This window comes from Leptinotarsa decemlineata, unplaced genomic scaffold, assembly GCF_025532065.1.
Source record: "Leptinotarsa decemlineata unplaced genomic scaffold, Ldec_3_MD MMD2_tig00004433_RagTag_RagTag, whole genome shotgun sequence".
NCBI lineage: Eukaryota > Metazoa > Arthropoda > Insecta > Coleoptera > Chrysomelidae > Leptinotarsa > Leptinotarsa decemlineata.
The window spans coordinates 603912-626060 of NW_027412608.1; the positions used below are offsets into that span (position 1 = coordinate 603912).

At 37.1% G+C, this 22149-nt stretch overlaps 2 protein-coding genes across 6 annotated transcripts in view; one reads left to right on the top strand and one right to left on the bottom strand.

Moving 5' to 3' along the window:
- The window catches only part of LOC111508414 (uncharacterized), a 546485-nt gene that overhangs the window by 338969 nt on the left and 185367 nt on the right, over window positions 1–22149 (top strand). For all 4 annotated transcript variants that reach the window (XM_074179170.1, XM_074179173.1, XM_074179171.1 and 1 more), the window contains exon 6: window positions 2565–2742. In XM_074179170.1, the coding sequence (XP_074035271.1) occupies window positions 2565–2742 (178 nt within the window). The remainder of the gene's footprint in view (window positions 1–2564; window positions 2743–22149) is intronic.
- Window positions 18155–21590, bottom strand: LOC111510017 (uncharacterized). Of its 2 annotated transcripts, XR_012466477.1 has the most exons (4): window positions 20855–21590; window positions 20069–20193; window positions 18803–19127; window positions 18155–18717 (listed from the first exon to the last, which is right to left on the bottom strand). XR_012466477.1 is itself a non-coding variant. In XM_074179167.1 (3 exons), the coding sequence occupies exons 2-3, from the start codon at window positions 18913–18915 to the stop codon at window positions 18213–18215; spliced, it is 618 nt and encodes a 205-aa protein (XP_074035268.1). In that variant the 5' UTR covers window positions 18916–20193; window positions 20855–21582; the 3' UTR covers window positions 18155–18212. The 2 variants fall into 2 exon arrangements, 1 of the variants encoding a protein (XP_074035268.1); XM_074179167.1 differs by having other exon boundaries at window positions 18803–20193; window positions 20855–21582.

The window sequence follows — 22149 nt, forward strand, 5'->3', positions numbered from 1 at the left end:
TTTTATCCTTGACTCGAAATGTGAAATAAAACGAATATTTGTAAATATTCAAATACTTATTATTTGAACCAAATTATATACATTTCATTCAGTTTCATAATTATTTCTTGGAAAGATCTAATCAAAATACATGCTAATATCGTAGATACTATAATGAGAATTCTGTAAAGGTCAAATTCCATTTGTGACTTCTTTTTGGCTAGCCTTGCGTGTTCTGGAATAAATTCGACAGTTTTTGTATCAATTTCTCGAAGTTCGTGGAATATCAGCCTCAGTTTACATTTGAAGGAGGTATTTTTCGGGACTTTACTTGCAAAAACTGCCAACTGGTCGTCATTGACAAATGTTGAACTCATCAATTTTCATTGTGTTCTATTGCATCCATGATCGAAATTATTAGGCTTCACACAAATTGCCATGAATTTAACGCCCTTTGGTACGTTCACATACAAAACATTATTTATTATTGCACTTAAAAGTACAGAATTTATTCTCAGCATTGGCGGCGACATAATCTACGCTGTGAGGTTGAATTCTTCGCAGCGGATATCTCGTTTGAGGCACTTTTCGATCGAACACTCTGTCTTGAATATTCAAATTATCCAACCAATTCAAAACAAGCTTTTTTTCTTCGAACAATTGAATGGCTTTCTTCAATTCTTGAACACGTTTACAAAACTCTTCAACTTTTCGTTTGTATTCTTCAGATATCATTTTATCACTGAATATTTCAACTGTTCAACGACATTAACATTCTTTCGAAAAAAATAATATTACCCTCCCACGTGTTTTCTTTACCCCCACTCCCCTATTTCCCAACTATCACGAAAAAACGCATCTGACGTATTTTGAAATGTCATTGCTGAATACCCATTGCCCCATTTTCCAACGTTTCACATTGGGATCGCACGCTAAAACGTTAGACCCCCTCCCCCACCTGACATGGTTTTTTCCCAAATGAGACACCCTCTATACATCGAAAAATCACACGTCGAAACCATAGAGCCTCGTTAAATTGTCATGTTTCTTAAATGACGTATTTTGAGACACCCTGTACACATTGACGTCATGTTTTTTTCTTAAATCCGATTTTTCATTCATTATTATTATTATAACATCATTTTTCACGCCGACGTGAATGTTTTTTCCTAAACGATGAGACACCCTGTATGACAAGCATGTTGTTTTCTTTAACGCTTGTGGCCATGTTTTCTTCTTTAACGCCCGTGGCAATTTTATTTTCTTTAAAACGATTTTACATTCATTATTATTATTATACTATTATTTTCCACGCTGACATATTTGAGACACCCCGTACATGTTTTTTCTTAAACGATGAGATGCCCTGTATGGCAGCGATGTTTTTTTCTATAACGTTGGCAGACATGTTTTTTTCTTTAATGCCCGTGACCATGTTTTTTTCTTTAATCCCGATTTTTCGTTTATTATTAATGTTATACCGTTATTTTTGTAATTCCACCGCCCCCTTATCTACCAAATGAATCTACTCGATACTCATTTCATCCTTCTATGCGTCGATCACGTCGCACACCTCTCTTTCCCAGTCACTACCGTAATTACGTCCTCTAGGGAATACGCCCCAAAAGTCTCTTATCCCCTCTACTTACGTGTTGAGGCTTTTCAATTAAAACACACGCCGTTCCTCACTTCATAGTAAATAGAGCGTATTTTCAAAACGATTTTTCTTTTCCATAGATAATACCATTGCCAAATTTTGGCGGCTATTGACTATAAAACCAAGATATTCAATTCGTTTTGTAGGTTGCAGAACACTTTTTTCCTTGTTGATCAATAAACCTAGATTTTGTGATATATCTATTGTCTTAAAATAAAGCGATATAACTTTAGAAGAGATTAATTTTTGGGAAAGAAAGGTTTTGGTTTTCTACATCTCCACCCCTGCATGAACTTTGAACGGCTTTGTTCAAGAATGATAGAATTATTTCATTCAAGGTTCTTTTCTCCGTTCTATAAAGGCTGTACTTGCGGAATGAATAAAACCGATTACATGTAACCAGTGGGTTTTTATCATTCTTCTATATACCTACTTTATTGACCTTTTTGCATGTATATTTTGACTACATGCTGATTCTTTTTAATTGAAACACTTACACGGACAGCAGATAGCCCACCGTTTGTCACCTCTTAGTAAAAATGCTCGGTGGCCAACAAATTAGTGTGCCGGTCTCGCAAGTAAGGTGTTTGATGTTCGATTACCTCAGTCGGGATTTTCAGCGATTTATGGCAAAAACACTGAAACAGACCTGTCGTTATGAAAACTTATATGTGAAAAACTACTTTTTGGGTCAATAATTCATATATTCTTATCTACTTCAAGTGTCATTCGCGAGCTAGAACTTTGTTGGTCCAAGCTGAATATTTATTGGTGGCGGAACTAGCAAATACCCAACACAGATTTCCGTTTTGAAGTTCGTATCCCTTCCTTCTCCTTCTCTATATAATCATTGATTATATATAAAACATGAATAAGTTTGGATAAGAGCATTTTGTTATTAAATAACAAATTGATGTTTCTTTTTCAGGTATTCAGGTTCGACCGCTTACACCCGCAAATCTGTCGTTTGGAAACCCAAACTCTATAACCCGTCCATACACTTGCAGAGAATGTGGCAAAAACTATAGGAAAAATGCAAATTTACGTATCCACATGAGAACTCATACTGGTGAAAAACCCTTCGAATGTAAATATTGTGAGAAAAGGTTAGTAACGAGTAAAATGGGGTTACTTAGGACACTTTCAATTTGTAAATATATGTTATTCACAAAGCATCAATTGGCAAGGTGAGCGAGTCGGTTTCAAACATGGGTTTCTATTCACACTATTACTTTACATATAAAGAGCTCAAACTAATGTGCATTCGAAATTTAACGACTAAGAAAATATATATTTCGAATTGAATTCGAATTATTCACCTCTCCCAAAGTCTCTACATAGTAGGATTTGGCGAATGCGAGAGAGAGAGAATTGTTTGTGTTATTATTTTATTAGGACAATTTGTGTGTTCAGCTTCGATATGTGCTACAAGATAAGCAGTGAATATATCGAGTCGGCAAAACATATACATCATTCACGTATATATTGTAACAAATTAACGAATTAACTATTTCAAACAAATTTATTTCCAATAATATTTCACTAATCACAAACTAATTTATATTCAACACTTAGCAACTAACGCTTAATTCAGGGGAGGCAGATTCGTCACATTGTCCCCTTATTAAAGAAGTTTCGCCCCCAAATGTCATCCTTGGCGTGTGTCGATACCTGCAGGACTCCCCATATCTGCACTGTGAAGTTCGATGGAAGTAACACTCCACAGTCTTCATGCTTGGTCGTGGAAGATGGTTACTGCACACCAAAATTTTGGCGCTGCTGGATCTGAGTATCGTTTCCAACATGCTTCTCACAATTCTAAAATCCAGCCTGTCGAGCCCGGAGGCTAATTTCGGGATTGCCAAGTGCACAAGATTCTGGTCGAGCATCGTGTCTCTCAGTCTGGTAAGACTCTTCTTGACATCTTTATAGGACGGTTTGCCTCGAGAATGTTTTTTGGTCACCAAGTAAAAAATGTTTCTCCAACTCTTCTTCAACTGTAGCACTCCTCCGACTTCAGGATTCTGTTCTCGTAATGTTTGAGGCTGACCGAATTTCTTGTTGAATACCCTGGACAGTTGTAGATCCTCTACCACGCTTTGAGCTGGTACGTAATCAACTGGAACCTTGAAAAGGTCGCGTGGCTCTTCTGGAGTTACCCCATGACCTTCTGTCCGTTCGAGTATGAGGGCATGAATTGCTGGAACGTCATTTCATCCTCTGGTGGTCTGAGGGCGCGAACTTGGTCGTGATTTCCAGCATAAGGAGCCAACTTATTGAAATGGACGACCCTAGGCTTTTCTCAAGGTGGCTTATGAATTCGGTAGACGAGGTTATTTATCTTCTTCATGATTTTGTACGGACCTTTCCACGAGTTCCGCAACTTCGGTGATAAACCGCGGCGTCGCTTAGGGTTGTGCAGCCAAACTAGGTCACCGGTTTCGAATCTTCCAGTATTCCTTGATGTCATAGGCCTTCTTCATTCTATCGCTGGCACTCCGGATGTTCAGACGGACTCGTTCATGGATGTCGTCCATTCTCTCCCGAAGCTTGATGAAATAGTCTGTCCCGGCAGTATCTAGTTCTGGCGGCGTCCCAAATTTCAGATCGCAAGGAAGCCGCAACTCTCGGCCCTTTATAATGCTGGCAGGGGTTTGGCCGGTTGACTCGTGCACCGCCGAATGATAGGCCAACAGGTGAAGGTATTCAGAGATTTCGGTCGTATCCAAGATCCGTTACTGGCAGCACATACAGCACACTTTCTGCACTAGTCCGTGACGTCGGCTTGACAATAAACCCAGTAAATCCGTTGTCTTACTTTCTGGAGGGTTTTGGTTACTCCCAGATGTCCTCCAGTGACATGGATTTTTTGAGCACCTCCCGTTGTCTGGCGCCTTTCTTCTCCACCGTTTTCGGACTCCAACACCCGCTTCAGAACCCCATTTTCCAAAATAAGGGAAGTTCCATTGGGCTTAACCGTAGGCGAATAACTTGCTTCTTCCATACACGTATTTGTAGAAATGCTCTACACCTTTGACAACGGCCAACAGCTTTCGCTGTTGCTAAAGTAGCCAATAACTTTCTCCTGTCCATCCTGGATCTGAGAAAGGACTGCTCCAAGTCCCATGTTGCTGGCGTCCGTATCTAAAATGAACTTTCCGTCCGGTAGGAGATAGCTCAAAACAGGAGCGTTGATCAAAGCTCTTTTCAACTTTTTGAATGAGACTTGGCATTCCTCGGACCACTGGAAGTGGATCTGCCCTTCTGTGAATCAGAAAAATGGTTTGGCAATATTGGCAAACCCCAGCACATATATGCGGTAATAGACACACAAACCAAGAAAGCTCCGAAGTGATGTATGTCTTTTGAAATATGCCAATCCTTAACTGCTTTGATCTTTTGTTCGTCTACCGCCACTCCTTCCCTAGAGACAACGTGGCCAAGGTAGCGGACAGATGGCATTTCCTGGGACTAAGTTTCTATCTAGAAATTCTCAAACGCATAAATATCTCCTCCAGATTTTTTAAGTGATCGTCGAACGATTTTTCGACCACGATTATATCTTCGAGACTTCCATATCTTCTTCGTCTTCCATGAGAGCCTCTTGAGAACCGTCTCCATCAATCTGACGAAGGTCGCTGGAGCATTACAAAGCCCGAATGGCATAACCGTGAACTGCCACGATCCTGAGCCGATGGTGAAAGCTCTCGATGTTTTGGGGCTAATTCAACTTGCCAATATCCACTCTTCAAATGCAAAGTCAAGAAAATTGTGGAGCTGACTAGCATGCCCAGGGTGTCGTCGATTCTTGAAAGAGGGTAGCTGTCTTCTTCACGTTATTCAATTGGCGATAATCCACGCAGATTCTGGGGCTAATTCAACTTGCCAATATCCACTCTTCAGATGCAAAGTCGAGAAAATTGTGGAGCCGGCTAGCGTGCCTAGGGTGTCGTTGATTATTGGAAGAGGGTAGCTGTCTTCCTTCGTCACGTTATTTAGTTGGCGATAATCCACGCAGAACCTTGTCGAGCTGTCCTTCTTCTTCATTTATACGACTGGGGAAGACCAGGGGCTGTCAGAAGGTTCAATGACTCTTTCTCTTTCCATACCGTTAACTATCTCGTCTGCCTCTTCTTTCTTGGCAAGAGGGAGTGTTCTAGTTGATTGTCGGATTGGTCGGGCAATCCCAGTGTCTTTCACGTATAGTCAGTGGGCATACTTGAAGACTGGCTATAAATCAAATCATCTAAGAGAACAATTCGTTCAGGCCAGTATCAACACCCTACACAATAGGTTAATGGAGTGACACCTATCAGAAAACAACTACTTCCCTGGCTAATACCACGAAGGGCGTTGGATTATATCCGACAGGTGTCAGTGCAGGATTCTTCACAGAAATTTTTCCTGCATATGCTGTTGGCGATACAACTGCCGAAATATATTTTCAATTATTGGAACACACTTGCAGACCGGTTTCGGGCTGTTCGGCGACTCGTCAGTGCAATGTAGTGTCTATCATCAGTAAAAATTCGATGATTTTCGATAATTTGAAATCGAATTCCTTCAGAGTATCATTCCTCGAACTAGGCTGAAGCGGACAACAAACAACAGGTTTGTGATCGCCCCATCTGCCTGTAAACGAGGTAACCAACCGCATATTCGAAATTTTCCTAATTCCTCGTATAGGAAAAGAAAACTTCTCACATATAGGCAGTGGGCATACTTCAAGACTGGCTATAAATCAAATCATATTTGTTCAGGCCAGTCTCAACACTGGCCTGAACAAATTGTTCTCTTAGATAATTTGATTTATAGCCAGTCTTCAAGTATGCCAACTGACTATACGTGAAAGATTTCTTTCCTTATACGAGGAATTGGGCAAATTTCGGATATGCAGTTGGTTACCTCGTTCACAGGCAGATGGGGCGACGACAAACCTGTTGTTTGTTGTAGTCTTCAGCTTAGTTCGAGGAATGATACTCTGACGGAATTCGATTTTCAATTATCGGAAATCATCGACTTTATGTTGATGATATACACTACCTTGCACTGACGAGTGGCCAAACAGCCCGAAACCGGTCTGCAAGTGTGTTCCAATAATTGAAAATCTATTGCGGTAGTTGTATCGCCAACAGCATATGCAGGAAAAACTTTTGTGAAGAATCCTGCACTGACACTTGTCGAATATAATCCAACGCCCTTTGTGGTATTAGCCAGGGGAGTAGTTGTTTTCTGATAGGTGTCAGTCCATTAACCTACTGTGTAGGGTGTTGAGACTGGCCTGAACAAATTGTTCTCTTAGATGATTTAATCCCAGTGTCGATTTTTTGCGGTGCGTAGCTTCCAACTTGACGGTTCAATTCTTGCCAGTGTTTTGGTGAAGGTTGGCACAAAAAATGGATCTCATCGCACTTGTATCTATCAGCATGGTGCAAGGCTCATTATTGATGAGGCCGTCTATGAAAACACCTTTGTCTTGTCGATGGAGAATGGCAACATATGCGTTTTTTACGGGGGATTGCTGGGTACAGGTCGACCACCTCTAGTTTTCCTGGTTGATTGTTGGTTCTTTGAATGCTGGACATTTGCTACGCACATGCCCAATTTTCCCACAGTTCCAGCATCTTATTTGTTTTCTCTCAGGCAACATTTCTTTCATTTACTTCCTTGGTGGACTCAATATCTGCAGGTATCTGTCCATCTTCCTCGATAGTTCGAACTTTGCCTTGGCTCTTGCATGATTGTTTTGCAGCCTCAAACTCCAGGGTGCTAGCCAATGCATCCACGAGATGCTTGGGATGAGCTAGTGTCAAGGCCTGCCTTGTGTCTTGGTCGCGAAGTCCGTCCAAGAATGCCTGAACTGCTTACCGCTCCATTACATTTTCCGGTGTAGCAGATCATGCCAGACGAACCAATCGAGCAATATCGGCTTCAAATTTCTGTAGAGATTCCACTGATTTCTGGTAGCGGTTCTTCAGCTGTGAATGGTAAACGTGCTCTAGGTGTGCCTGTCCATACCGTAGCTCAAGATGCTTTATAAGTTGGTCATAGTCTTCCTGTTCTTGGGCCGTGAAGAGTTTACAAAATATTCGTTGCTTCTCCACGCAACAACAGTGTTGATGCCACCGTCTTTTCTCCTGCATTCCATCCATCCGGTCTGGCTGCAGCTTCGAATTGTCGGCGGTAATTTGCCCAAGAAGTTTTTCCATAGAACTGGGGCGGCTTCATAGAGAGCTTTCCTGGTTCAAAACTGCCTTTGACATTTTCATTTCCGGAATTGAGTTTTCGGTAACAGTTTCTGTGGTGTGGGCAGAATTAACAATTTGGTTTGGCACCTTGCTAATTATTTCCTTCATTTAACTGATTTCTGCCTCAAATCCGGCTTTGATTTCATCGCCTAATTTTTTTCCATACTCTTCATTTCTGCCCCCATTTCATATTTGATCTCCCCTTTGATTTCCTCTCTGATTTTGTCTATCTCTGTCTCGATGGTTCATATCCTTTCTTCGAGTAGACTCGCCACACAACAAAGTTCTTTAAGCCTTCTGCATTTTCTAAAAGCTTCTTCTCCAGGCACTTTGAATTTTGTTGTGTTAGGAATCACACGTTGAAAGGTAATACCTCGTTAGTCCTTAGCTTGCACAAGTTTCTCAACTTCTGAGAGTTGTCGTTCGTATGGGGGCGACAGCTGATTAACGGAAAAACAGATTTTAAAAACAGATTTAAAAAACAGATTTTTAAAAACAGATTCATCTTTGAACCTCATCTTCCAAACTCTTAGAATTTTCCAGAAGCTTCTCCTCCAGACTTACCGAAGTTTGTTGAAGTTCATCTTTCAGCTATTTGGTATTCTCATCGAGTTTGCTTATTATTGAACTCAAATCACCCCCAGAAACTTGAATATATATGTCAGGATTTTCTCCTGATTCAGTCAAGCTATCCCACAGTCTCATCTGGAGTACTGATTCCTTTCCAGAACAATCTAGCTTCCTCTTCTCCAATTCTTGCTTCAATGCGGCAACTTTCAAGTCCACTAGGCGCATTTTCCTCGAACATATTTTGTCTCATATTGTCTATTTTCCACAAACTGTATATGTCCACTTATTTTAATCGATTCCGAAACGCTTATTTACTTTCACAAGTCTATTTTTCGTGGGAAAGGTCTATCAATTTATGTTTCAGTAGTTTGATACTGTCCACTTCGCGAAACACAACGAATCACCAGGGTCTCTGCGAGAACAAATATGTCTTATGTCAATTTCACCGCAATAGAAAGTTTGTCCACCAAGCGCTCACAGATTTATTTTACAAATCCACTTCTGAGATCACCAGTTGTAACAAATTAACGAATTTACTATTTCACTAATCGCAAACTAATTTATATTCAATACGCAGCAATTAACGCTAATGTATTTCCACTATTTGAATTCCTTGTTTAACTGTTCGATTCACTTTCTGAACTCCCCCATGGGTCGGGAAGCCGGACTTATATAGTGTAACGGTTTTTTCTCGAAATCTGTAGTCGGTTCGATACTCGAGTTTTACCGGCGATTGCCGACTGCATTCCTTTTGCGGTGATGTCATGTGTTTGTTCACTGGCTGGCATATCGGTCAGGGACGGCTTCAGATTTGTTACAATATGATACCCAATAGTGATACATTTTTCACATCAATAATAAGCCAGTTTTGAATTGCAGTGATGAGAAATGTGAAAAAATGATTTCTGAAACATCAACAAAAGGCGTGAAAGAAGGTTTAGAAAATAGTTTTTGTTGAAAATTTGTTATCAAATGCTGTGGAGCTACCAGTAGCCTTCACCATCTTTCTCAGAACCCCTGGGTACGTAGCTTTTGTTACACTTCACAAACAGACGGACAAACAACGCGAAGTTTTTTAGATGAGATGATAAGGGTTACTTGAATCACAGTAGTTGGGTTTTGTTGACACCCAGCAACAAAATTCATTCGCTAACTCTGCTCAATATATTTTCATCGAGACAGCGAATAAGTTTAGGCGGTAGATATTTCGATATTGTGATAACTTTCCACTGATGTCAAGGGGTGGATAACTTGGGAGATCTCAAAACAATAGGTAACTCAAAACCAAATTGAGTATTCCATTTTTTAGAAAGATATCAAATAGGGACTATCCAAAGATCATTTTGAATATGTAGTGATTTTGAACCGCTAACGAAGAAGTTCAACGTATGTTTCATCTCGCAAAAGTCAATTTGGCAATGCTCTAATTTGAAATGAAAATGTTTTGTGCATTTTACTCAAAATACATTTTCATATTCATATATTTGTCTGTTAAATTACTTCAGGAAATCATAAACAGTCAAGTCGATCAACTGAAATTTGTAGAACTTATTTCTGTTAAGTTCAATATCAACGTATCAGAACAATATTTTTTTCATAATTTCGAGTTTCTGTTACAAATTCAGTATTCAAAATTGCGAAGAATATGATTTCCTTCAGATTTTTTCATATCAACATAGGCAAGAGATTCCTACGGAATATTTTTTCCAAAAAATTCTATAAATTGTATCGAAAAAAAAAACGTTAATAAACATATGGAACTATTATGCAACTTATTTGTTTTTTTTTGTTATCAGTTATGGAAAAAACTATCAGACAATAAATTTAATTATTATGCCAGAAGTTTTCAATGTAAATTATTGTCTATTTGTAGAATTTTCTAGGAAGTTTACATTATTGCCACGGTCATAGTGAAAAAACTAAAAACCAGGTAACATGACGAGCTCAGTTAGTCACTCATGTTGTTTGTGTACACACCAAACTTTAGATTGTACAAACGATTTTTCGTCATTTTATTATAAGAGAAAGTGGTTTCATTTGATTGTGCGAAAATCACAAAATTAGTGAGAGATAGAGCGTAACAACACCAAACTTCAGATTGTACAAAAGGTTTTTTGTCATTTTATTATAAGAGAAAGTGGTTTCATTTGATTTTGCGAAAATCACAAAATCATTGAGAGATAGTGCGTAACATTCTTGTCGCAGAAAAGGATGGACGCGATATATTTTACACCAAGCAAATACTCAATCTGGGCCAACTGCTGGAAAATAAAGGCTGGAATTGTATCAAAAATTAGTCTGATATATAATTATGTTGCATTTGTTTCGAAGCGTTGTGATTTATGTAATAACCATAAACAACAAATTGTTAACTCCACACACGAGTCGCGAAAGGCCTCTATCGAATTCGAAAAAGATAATCTTGTTATCTGATAGTTACAAATTCTTAAATATTTCAAAAGCTGTGCTTATTGAGTTTTCTCATCAGTAAATTATGATTAGTTTCAGAAAAGAAAAATGAAATCATAGGATAAACCATATGAGAAAATGTGAAAAGAATGGATGTAGCAACTGAATCAACTAACAATTTGAGAAAAATAGTTTGTGGGTTTCCAGAATACAATTTGGATCTACAGTCATGAACTGAAATTTATAAATTGAGTATACAGGGTGTAACAACTGAGTAGTAATGAAAAATGTAATAACATTAAAACTTCCGAAGATATACCTGAAAATAATTGAGAATGTGTCACAGTGTGGAGTGAAAAATATACTAGGAATCATATTTAGAATTCATATAACTTAAAAGGAGGGGAAATGTTCGTTTGCCAACAATTTGAAATTTTTGCCAGGCATATACCAACTTGGAGGTAAACACAATAATATGCCACAAAGGGAAATTAATAACTATTCAAATCAACGCAATGCAGTTTCGATGAAACTAAATGGTAATTATAGGGATAGGTGGAGGGAATGGGAAGGGTAAAAAGATATATAAAATCTAAGGAATAAAACTCATGATGTGTTGCTTTTTTGAGTATGAAGCGTCAACTTACTGGAGGACTACCTCAACCTCATGAAGCTGTAAAGATTTGGGGTATATGATTTCATCGAGGTATACAGGGTGTATACAGCGTTAAAGAAAAAAATGGTGTTTAAGTGAAAAAATATGGCTGCCATCGAGTTGTACAAGGTGTGTGCAGCGTAAAAAAAATAAAAATATGATTGCCGGCGTTAGAGAAAAAACATAGCTGCTATCAAGGTATACAAAGTGTCTGCAGCGTTAAAGAAAAAATATGGCTGCCTTTGACATTTGTCAAATGTTAGGTGGAAAATAAGGGGTGGGGGACGCGGCATAGGGGAGTATGGCGGGATTTCAAAACGTTTTCTTGTAGCTGTTTTTTTTTTTGTTTTCACCATCATCATGTGTGAGGTTAGGTGATAAAAAAGAATGAAACATTTTGAATTGAAATTTATTAATCATTTCATTTTAGTAGTATACTATGAAGCCGGTTGTGAATGTGATGCATACAAGGTGAGACACCTTTGTTGTTGTTGTTGTTGTTGTCGTCGAATGTTGGAACCATCCATGTCGTATTGTCATAGTCCTTCAAATTCACAACGCTTGTAGGTATATCCAACTTGTGAAATTTCTCAGTTAGATAGTCACATTTTTGATGTCCTCGCATATAAACTATACCTTGTAGATTTTCAATGAGGATGGCATATAATTGATTACTTTTCACAAAGCCAGAGAAATATCTCAATTCGTGAACGTTTCGTTTCAAGTAACAGGCGGTACGGCGATCTTCTTCACTCAAATAGGGAAATGGTGATTTGGCAGTTGAAAAAAGTTACTACATTGAATTCCAATCCTAAAAGCTATCGAAGTTTTCAAAAGTTGCAATTCAATTTGATCATGGGGAAATATTCGTTTGACTTCGATTTCGATATTTTCAAAGTTCAGCTCAACTTCCATCTTTTATGTTACTGTTCCAGAAATCCCATCTATTTTGAAACAGTTGCTATCATCTCCAGCTGGTACTAATCGGATGCTGTGTTTGCCATAATCATTGAAAATATTCAAAAAATGTTTGATGGGTATGAGCATCTTAAACGTTAATGGTCCCTAGGCTATTGGATAATTTGATCCATTGATGTAATGAGAGAACATCTGACAGTACCAACAACTCCAACTTCACGAACTGCTTCCAATCATTCACCATTCTGCCCATAGGTAGCAGATTGAAATATGAAAGCACTAGCATTATTAACGAAGGTCACCCGAGCATCTTCTTTAATCCTCGCAACTTTTCCGCTGATGAATAGTTGTTTTCAACTATTCATCAACGGAACATTCATCATTCAACAACAACTAATAGTTGTTGATAAATGTTGATTTCAATTGTTATTGAAATGTTACATTGTTTAAAAAAGATTTGACATCCGGACTAGTAGGTCCGCCATTCTACCTTTTCTATGTAGGTATCCATCGTTTTGTAGTTTTCGGAAAATGTTGAATACTTGATTGGTCAGCGTATTATCGTTAGGTTTGAGATAGAAAAATTCTTGGAGATTTTCCTTTTACGTTTTATGCAAAATATATTTGTCATTGAAACTTCAATATCACCAATTTCGTAAGATTCAGAAGTGATATCGATACTTTTTTGTTTAGTTTTGTAGCCGTTTTCGTAATAATATAATTTCGTACCTTCTTCAATGTTCGGTAAACTGTTGTACGAATGAAAACTCAAAGCTCAGCTGAATCGGAATCCAATCAAATGTGTGGATTGAAATCGATATAAAGTGTCGAAGAACAACTCGTTAGAGTTAATATCATAAACATGACTGATACATTTCCCACATGTACACACCTTAAATAATGATCACAAACAACAATATTTTGAATAATTTATTTCTACAATAATAACATTCTCTTTGTGAGCTAACAGGACCATAAATACATTGCTTTTTGTGATGATGATGCAGCATGAGGTGGCACCTCATGTCGATAATGGATGGAAAATGGTAAACGAATCTGCAAAGCGAATCGATTTTGATAGTCATTTGGTAATGTATGCCAAACATCTAATAATCCTCAGTGTTCAGCATTCTTAATCAAATAGTCAATCGATAGAGTTTTCAATTCAGCATCGGTTAAATCCCGCAAGGATTTATTTCTAAGCATGTTTGCATGCATTATGAAGTAGAAACTGTAGACACAGATGTTTGCACTTACTTTGGTCAAAATTTTCATATCGATCTTTGTCATATGTAATCGTTATCATACCCCTTTCGAAATATCGTCCTAATTCCATTGTAGACTTGAGATTTTCGAAACTATCAAAACATTGTACAGCATTGCCGTTTTCAATGTAAGCCATCCGAAGACCACAAGTTGGCAACGTGTCACGCATAAAGCCTTAACGAAAATGTGATATTTTCAATTGATGGGCACATTTTTGAATTTTCGAGTCACATAATGCTCTATGGGGCAGCTTCAGTAGTATTTTTTGCTTTTTCAAATCAAGACCTCGTCCTTTCCGTTTATGTTCAGAAACAGACCAAATTCTCTAGGTGTTTTGCATAGGTACAAACCGGAACCCAAATGTTCCTTAGTTTTATTATGACATTGATTCTCTTCGAGTTTCTTTTTGGTATTTTTTGCATCTATAACGATTTTTGCGATGGCGCTCGCTCCCCCTGCCAACGAATCCAAAGCTGAAAGGCCTGCAAATATGGGTATGAGTGGAAGGATTCCTCCAGATTTTGCTTCAAATGGAATAATTTTCGGTACACGTATCTTCTTACGTCCTCCTGCTTTATGGACGGTCATGGAAATTTCAACGCAGCATTTTGCTTTGATTGATTTAACACTTCTCATTACTAATGTGCGTTTGGACTTCATCACTCCGGTGACGAATAGAGCGCTCGCCTTTCCACCAAATGTTGCGTCTTTAGATTTCACTCGTTACCACGCCTTTTCTTCGAGAGCTTTATGAGCTCGACGTCTAGCATCAAGAGACGCATCTTGTAAATATGCCCAGTCGTGCTGTTTACAAGTAGAATATAATGGATTAATACCAGGATCACCTCGTGCAAGATGTTCTTGTAGTTTCGTACCAAGACCGCAATACTGACAGCCAGGTAAGTGTAATTCGAATGGTAGATTATTGATTGACGTATTGACGATACCTCCTCCGTGATAAGTCAAAATTAGGAATGATGAATGACGTCAATCTCCCAAACACCGATCAGAACATGAGGATCGTTCCGCTAGACAATACATTACCCATAGACAACTTGGGATGATGATGTCAAGTATCGAAATAAACACAGCAAGTTGTTGCCCAATTCCTTTCGCGCCGTTATAGGTGGTCCATCAGAGTGTGGAAACACCAACAAAACATTATCAATTTTATTTCATCGGAATGGAGCCAAATTTGAAAAAGTCTACGTGTACTCAAAGGTATCAGCTACTTCGAGAGATATTGGAAAAAACCCAAGGAGTCGGTTATTCTCCATTTTATAACAACGAAGAGGCGGCTAAGCAAAATTCCATATTCGTATTCAATCATGTAGCCTGCGATGCTCAGCAGAAAATTCGTGATTATTCCATGTGCCAACATACGGACATTGATGTCATCTATCTGTGTCAGACGTATTTCAAATACCCAAACAATTGATGAGCGACAATTGCAACATGCTTGTATTGCTCAAGCAAGACGAAATTCAATTGAATCATTGTTTTCGATGAAAATGTCTTTCCTGACATGTCTTTCGATGAATTCAAGTGAATATGTGCCAAATGTTGGCGCGACAAGTATGGAACTTGCATCATTGTCAAGGAATGTCAGAGCGATATCGAAAAGGCTTCGACAAGTATATAAGTGTGTGTGAATAGAGATGGAAACGTTATTTGTCAATATGAAATTGCTCGGTAAAGAATTGCGAACGAATTTTAAAAAGCATAAGAAATTAGTATGTAGCTCAGAAATTGGGAAAGTCTGAAGAGGATGAGTTGTTGTAAAAGTTTTTTCAACCTATTTCGAGACCATTTCAGGACATAGCTGAAATCTCTAAATAAAAACGGTGAGCCAGTTGAGACGTGGTGGTGTCAAGAAGAAGGATAAGAAAGACGAAATGAAGATAGAACCTTTGATCAATAGAAAATATTTCAGAGGAGAGTATGATGGAGTACCTGGAGTAATATCCACGAATATCATATAAATATGTAATGAAACACTGGGCTAATGACAATTCAATCGATAAAATAAACGGACCAGTTTATGGCGAGTCTTCGTCATAATGGATCCTCGGTAAAAAGTATCAATATACTTTTTACCAAAAGTCAAGTTTTTTCAAAGTCAATACTTTGACAAACGGAAGTATTACAACTGAAGGACTCCGGGACTTTATAATTTACTCTTTCTCGATGAACCTGAAGACTACTAGAGGATCAAGCCTATTATAAACGTCTTTTAGAGGAAACTGAAGTACACCTGAATGACAGAGGATCCATGAAGGGAACTCAAAAATGGAACCGGGAGTCTTTATTTACTCTTTTTCGATGAACCTGAAGACTACCAGAGGATCAAGCTTATTATAAACGTATAAGCGTATTATAAACACAAGCCCACCTGAATGGCAGACGATCCATGAAGGGAACTCAAAAATGGAAATGGTCTGATATAATTAGACCCATGTTCCTTATTTAAACACTTAGTAAGGGTAACGATAATCTAGTGAGCAATGATGTTGTTGGTTCCAGCATTCTACAGACGAACGCCATCGACACTCATCGTTGGATATATAATGAGAGGCCCTTCGAGTATGTGTACTGGAACGATCCGAACGAGATATGCGACAGATTGAAGATGTTTATAGTTTCGAAAGTTGCTGAAAATTCTTCTTCTCACGACAATGAAATTACAGATATATTCAATGAACTCAGAGAAGCCAACATTATTCAGTAATAAATAATTCAATATGAGATGTATTTTTTATCTGTTGATCAAAAATATGATTCGATAAAGCATTAATTTTTGTCACGAAAAACGCATTGAAATATTCGAAAAATTTCAATGCGTTGAAACGGTCATTTTAGATATTTTAATAGCATCAAAAATAATTCATTTTTAAACACCATTTCTTTCATAAACCCATATGTTTGCATTGCAATCCAAAAAAAAATATCAAAAATATAGCGCGATAAGGCGTTCATTTCTGGCGCAGTAATCGCATGAAAAACTTCGCAAAACTGCAACGCGCTGAAACTGTCATTTAAGCTGCGTAAACTGCATAGAAAAAAATGCATATTACTAGAGTCATGTAGGTATGTGTCACATTATTATCATGACTATCGACAAGTTTGGGCGTAGCTCCAATAGGAAGCTAAAGCATCCTGCAACATCATCAGTGGAGATTTGCTACATACACTCGATGGAAACATTCATCTTGATATTTTAAATTGAGTAATATGAAGAGACCTATGAACGCATCAGATGCAATAAACAGAAAGTATGTGAATGAAGTTGAGAAATACCTCACTACTTTCATAAGAAGAAATAGACTAACTTTTATGGGAAAATGATTGAGTTTACGAAAAAAGTATGCAATGATATGCAAAATCTGAAAACACTCATAAAAAATAAGGTTATTAGGTAAGGTATTGAATTCGATAAAAAATCAAACAGTTAAGGCCGATTTCTCTCAAGCGACTCAAAATGATAAGGAACAGTTTTAAAAGTTGCATGAAAAATTCAAACGTCAATATGAATTCGATATCGAACGAACCGAACGTAAAAACGCCAATGCCAATATTTTGCAATCTATGCAGCAAACTAATATTTTAACCGATGAAATAGAGAGAAACTTTTCTCGAATGTAATTAATGAAATTGTTCTACAGCATTATGCACAGTAGTTATGGCTTTAAAGGACAAAATTCAACTTGTCCGTGAACTGCATAAACCCATTAGAAAACATTTTTCTCGACGCCGTGCCATTATCAAGGGACTGGATGATTGATAGCAGATAGAATTGGCTGATATGAGATCGTACGCTCACCAAAATCGAAATTTTGAACTCATTCTAGTCGTCATAGAATGTTTTTCGAAATTCGTGTGGGCTCGACCGCTGAAATCGAAAACGGAAGAAGATATCACCAAAATATTTTCGGATATTTTGAAATATGAAACGTCCAAAAATCTACAAACCGATCAAGGGACAAAATTTTACAACAAAGAATTTCAAACTTTGATGAAAAAACATGGAATGAATCACTACAATACGTACAGCATCACTAAAGCTTCTACGGCTGAACGTTGGACGTTAGGACGTTGCAATAGCTGGGCCGTGAAAATTCAAAGTCGGCGATGTTGTGCGAATCAGTAAGGCAAAACATGTTTCGACAAGAGTCACACCCAATTGGACTACAGAGTTATTCAAAATCATCGAAGTTAACATTACTAATCCCCCACCTTTATGCCAGAAGATATGCAGGGTGCACTCACTAATCACAAAAACAATTGCAGAAAACTGCAAATCCTGTTATATATATATATATATATATATATATATATATATATATATATATATATATATATATATATATATACTACAATATATATATATATATATATATATATATATATATATATATATATATATATATATATATATATATATATATTGGGTTTGGATGTTTGGATAACAAACACAACAGTTGGATAGAAAACGTTGATTTTGTATAGAATCTTATGGAAAACAAGCACACTGACATTGTATTGAAAGAGCCTTTTGTGAAGAAATATTTGTTTTCAACAAACACAAACAATATCTGAAATTGACCACGTGAAAACGAAAATGACTCTCGATAGTGGTTACGGTAGTGAAGCTGAAGGAATGTATGATAGTGCTGTAGGAGATTACAATGAAAATCCAAGTGCAATCGATAGAGCGTTGGGGCAGTACGAAATAGCTGCTCGAAATGAACACCACTTCCTCCAAGCCTTGCACACCCGTGCCGTGAAACTGATATTTCTTTTCGTTGTGCATCGTACTCCACACTTTCCATATCGAAAGGTTTAAATCTCTCGCTACAACTCTGATGCTGGTGGTAGGATCCGCTTCGAAGGCTGCGAGAATTTGCTCCTCAACATTGACATTATGTCTTCCTGGATTTACTGCAGGTTCAGCATGATGAATACCAGATTCAGACAGCCTACGATATGTGTTGGAAAACACACGGACGTTAGACACCCTGCAATAAAATAACTCATTTTTAATGTCTTTTGAAGGTGAAAATGGCAAAATTTTACTACGGCTACAATTAGAAATTAATTTACCTGCGGTTCGGGTAACGTTCTTGGTACAAACGTCGTGCCAGAGATGCGTTACCATCAGCTCTGCCATACATAAAAATGATATGGGCTTGTTCATGACTCGTAAACTCAGCCATGGCAGCACACACAACAAAAAGTTCGATAGTCCAAAATAAACAACACTTGCAGGAGCGAAAGGCTACAACTGAACACGGTGGATTACAAAAATGGGGAACACAAAACCAACGTCTACTCGCAATTCGAAAGGATACAGCAGTGACTAGAGAACTTGTTTGGCCAACCAGACCGACCCGGCGAGGGGTCCAAGATGTTTACTCAACTCAGGTACCTAAAAATTGATAAACTCAAAAGCAAGTTTATGGTCCTAGCATAAGGTCTAAATCATAACAACAGAATGCATTCCAATTAATGACTAGCTTCAGGTCAAATTCTTTGTTGTTAAATGCCACCGGCCTTTGTTCAGTTTTCTCTTCTTTCAAGTTGGGCTAAGTTTCTCATTATTCCATGTAAGTCTAAAAATAATATCGCATATTGCTTTAGGATTTTCGTTTAAAGGTTTTTGAGCTGAATTTCAATTAAATTACTTTTTTTTTTAATTTTTCAAATATCCATATTTACGACCTTTAACTGGTACAGGTACCCTAATTAAAAAAGTTTTTAGCTAGGTAAATGATACCTCAAACGAAAGAGCAATAACTAAGCATGTTTTTGAAGGTGTCTGAACACCTGTATGTATTTCATTTATTTTTTTAATTGGCATCCAAGGTCAGATTTTTTATTTTCTTCCTTTTTTTGTAAAGTTTAAATGCTCTGTACATAACTTTTTTGGACACAACGGTGCTTCAAACTACTTTAGTACGATTGGGGACACATAAGACTACTAAAATAAATTTAAAAAACCGGACATTTCTATTAAGATTCGAAGTTATTAGCATTTAATTGACCAATTTTGGGGTTTTGTACTAAAAATCGTAAAAGTTCCCTTAAAAATAAAAAACGCGCTAGTAAATAAAAATGTTTGTATGAATATGTTCTACATGGGCTAGTGTATCACCCTCTTAAAGGTTTGCACCCAGCTACCAAACACCCTGTATATCACATGTCAAAAATAACAATGGTCCAACAAAAATCATCAATGTGAAAATGAATAAAGTTAATAATCATACTATATACAAAAAAACAAATATCAATATTGGTGAAAAAAATTACTTGATTATTTTGATCAAAAGTAACATCAGTAACTAAACAAAGAACGTTCATCGGATATACCTGAATAACAGTCGAAAAAGTTTCATTTTTCTGTTTTCTCTACGCTTTTGTCTGAAATGGCGAAACCATCCTTCAGTGTACAATTGAATGTATTTTTTTTTAAATGGGTCTTCTGTATACCATACCTGAAAACAAAAGTTTTATGTAATATAAAATGTGTTCTGCATTTTTTAACAAAAATTCAAAACTATAAAACACAAAAAGAATTGATATAAAACTTTGGTCAATTGCAACTGAAAATGAAATTTTTTGCATCGCTGTCCCCGAATGTCTTAATTATGAGTAGTTCAATTGACAAATATAATATATGAAAATGTATTTTGAGTAATGTATTTTGAGAGTATATACTTCGTATATACTATAGTTCGTCACTTAGAATTCCTTTTCTGTATTAGTTTCTTTTCCCTCCAAATATTCACTATAAAATAAATTGTTTTTCTGTTTGATTGTTGTCATGATGATGCTATTCATTACAAGTGAAACGCTAGAAAAATATCAAGTGTAATATACCACCGAATTGTGATTTTATTGCGTTATCAATATTTGTGATAAAAGACAGGTCCGTATTCAAAAATAAAAGTTGATGATGATCGTGTTGAAACGCAACGTTTAGTCAAAGATTCATTGTTCAGTACATTCCGAATAAAATAAAACTTTTTCATTTTTTTATATTTTCTGAAATAACAAACCAAAAACAGTATTTTCAGTTTTCCCTGTATAACTCGAGAAGGGTGAAAGTTCCTAAGAATTTCCTTTGGCCATTGTACTGTTTTCTACAATAGTTACCTTTATTCTCATTCAACCGTCAGTGGATGAACAATGTATGTACGAGCTCAAAATCCCATGTATTTTCTTATGGAGCTAAACTTTTTGCAATTTTTGGTTCGAACAGGAGTGGGGGAAACGTGTGACGTCATCGACGCAGGATGGAATGAGTATCGGAGAGCGTGGATCTCCGTCCCTCGGCCCCCTTAGTACTCCGCCTCACCTATCAGCCCCCTTAGTACTCCACCCTCGGCCCCCTGGGGAAAAAAGTTTATAGTTATGAGAATCGAACCTGAATCGTCCGTGTAGTAGACATTGTCCTCAGCCTCTACGCCAATGTAAGACATTGAAAGTAACTGCGAATGATGGGTATTTATAGCGTAAGTTTTGTCGGGACCGAAATTGTCTCATTTTATATGCTTGACCGCTTTTTTTTTGATTTCCGTAGAATGTTAGGGAAGTTGTAATCGTCATTATCATGTTGAAGATAGGAAAATATACTTAGATTTTGGAAATAATATTTAATGTAAAGATGTGTATGTGTGTGTAAGAGTGAGAGACGCGTGTGACGTAATCGAGGCAAAGTGAGATGGAGATGGTATCGATGTTTCACGCTCCTATTGCAAGCAGGTGTTGTAAAATAAATCATTGTTTATGGAGTAATGTAGCGTTGCTGGTTTGAAAATGAAGGGTTAGGAATACGACTGTGTACGGGATGTCTCAAAATAGATAGATAGATAGATTTATTGAAGTTTTCAAATTGAATATATGAAAACCTAAGTCAGTAAGGTATAAATATATAACTAAAATACAACAAAAGATAACAAAAGATTATCACAGGTTTATACATTCGTGGGAGTACATTTTAGTGTAATTCAATATTGAAAAAAAATAGAGAAAAAAAAAAGCTAAATGTCACAGATATAAACGCATTAGTCTAAAATATATAGATATCAAAATATAATGAAAATGAAAATAAACTCTCGCATATATCATGTTTATATTTGTTAGGATTATAAAAATTTTGATGGCTAATACTAATATCTATCCTTCTTCTGTTTTCTGCAATCGTCATGAAGTTGCCATAAAAAATTCTTGCATTGAATAGGGTTCCATGTTACACAACAAATCGAAAACTAGAATTTTGAAAGTATGCCGTCTGCCTTCTTCTCTGATTGTCAGTGGTAAATGATTATATAGTTTGATGGCCCTATAGCGTGGACCTGTTTCTGTATTTCGTAATCTATGTTTAGGAAGAACGAGGTTCGAATTGTTCCTAGTATAGTACTCGTGAATGTTTTCATGAATAATGGATT

What these genes read in the sequence shown, in the direction of transcription:
- LOC111510017 (XM_074179167.1), bottom strand. Translation starts at nt 18,915, where the DNA reads ATGGCTGAGTTTACGAGTCATGAACAAGCCCATATCATTTTTATGTAT. An exon ending in GAACGTTACCCGAACCGCAG is followed by an intron (nt 18,718 to 18,802) that starts GTAAATTAATTT and finishes ATTTTATTGCAG; the next exon opens with GGTGTCTAACGTCCGTGTGT.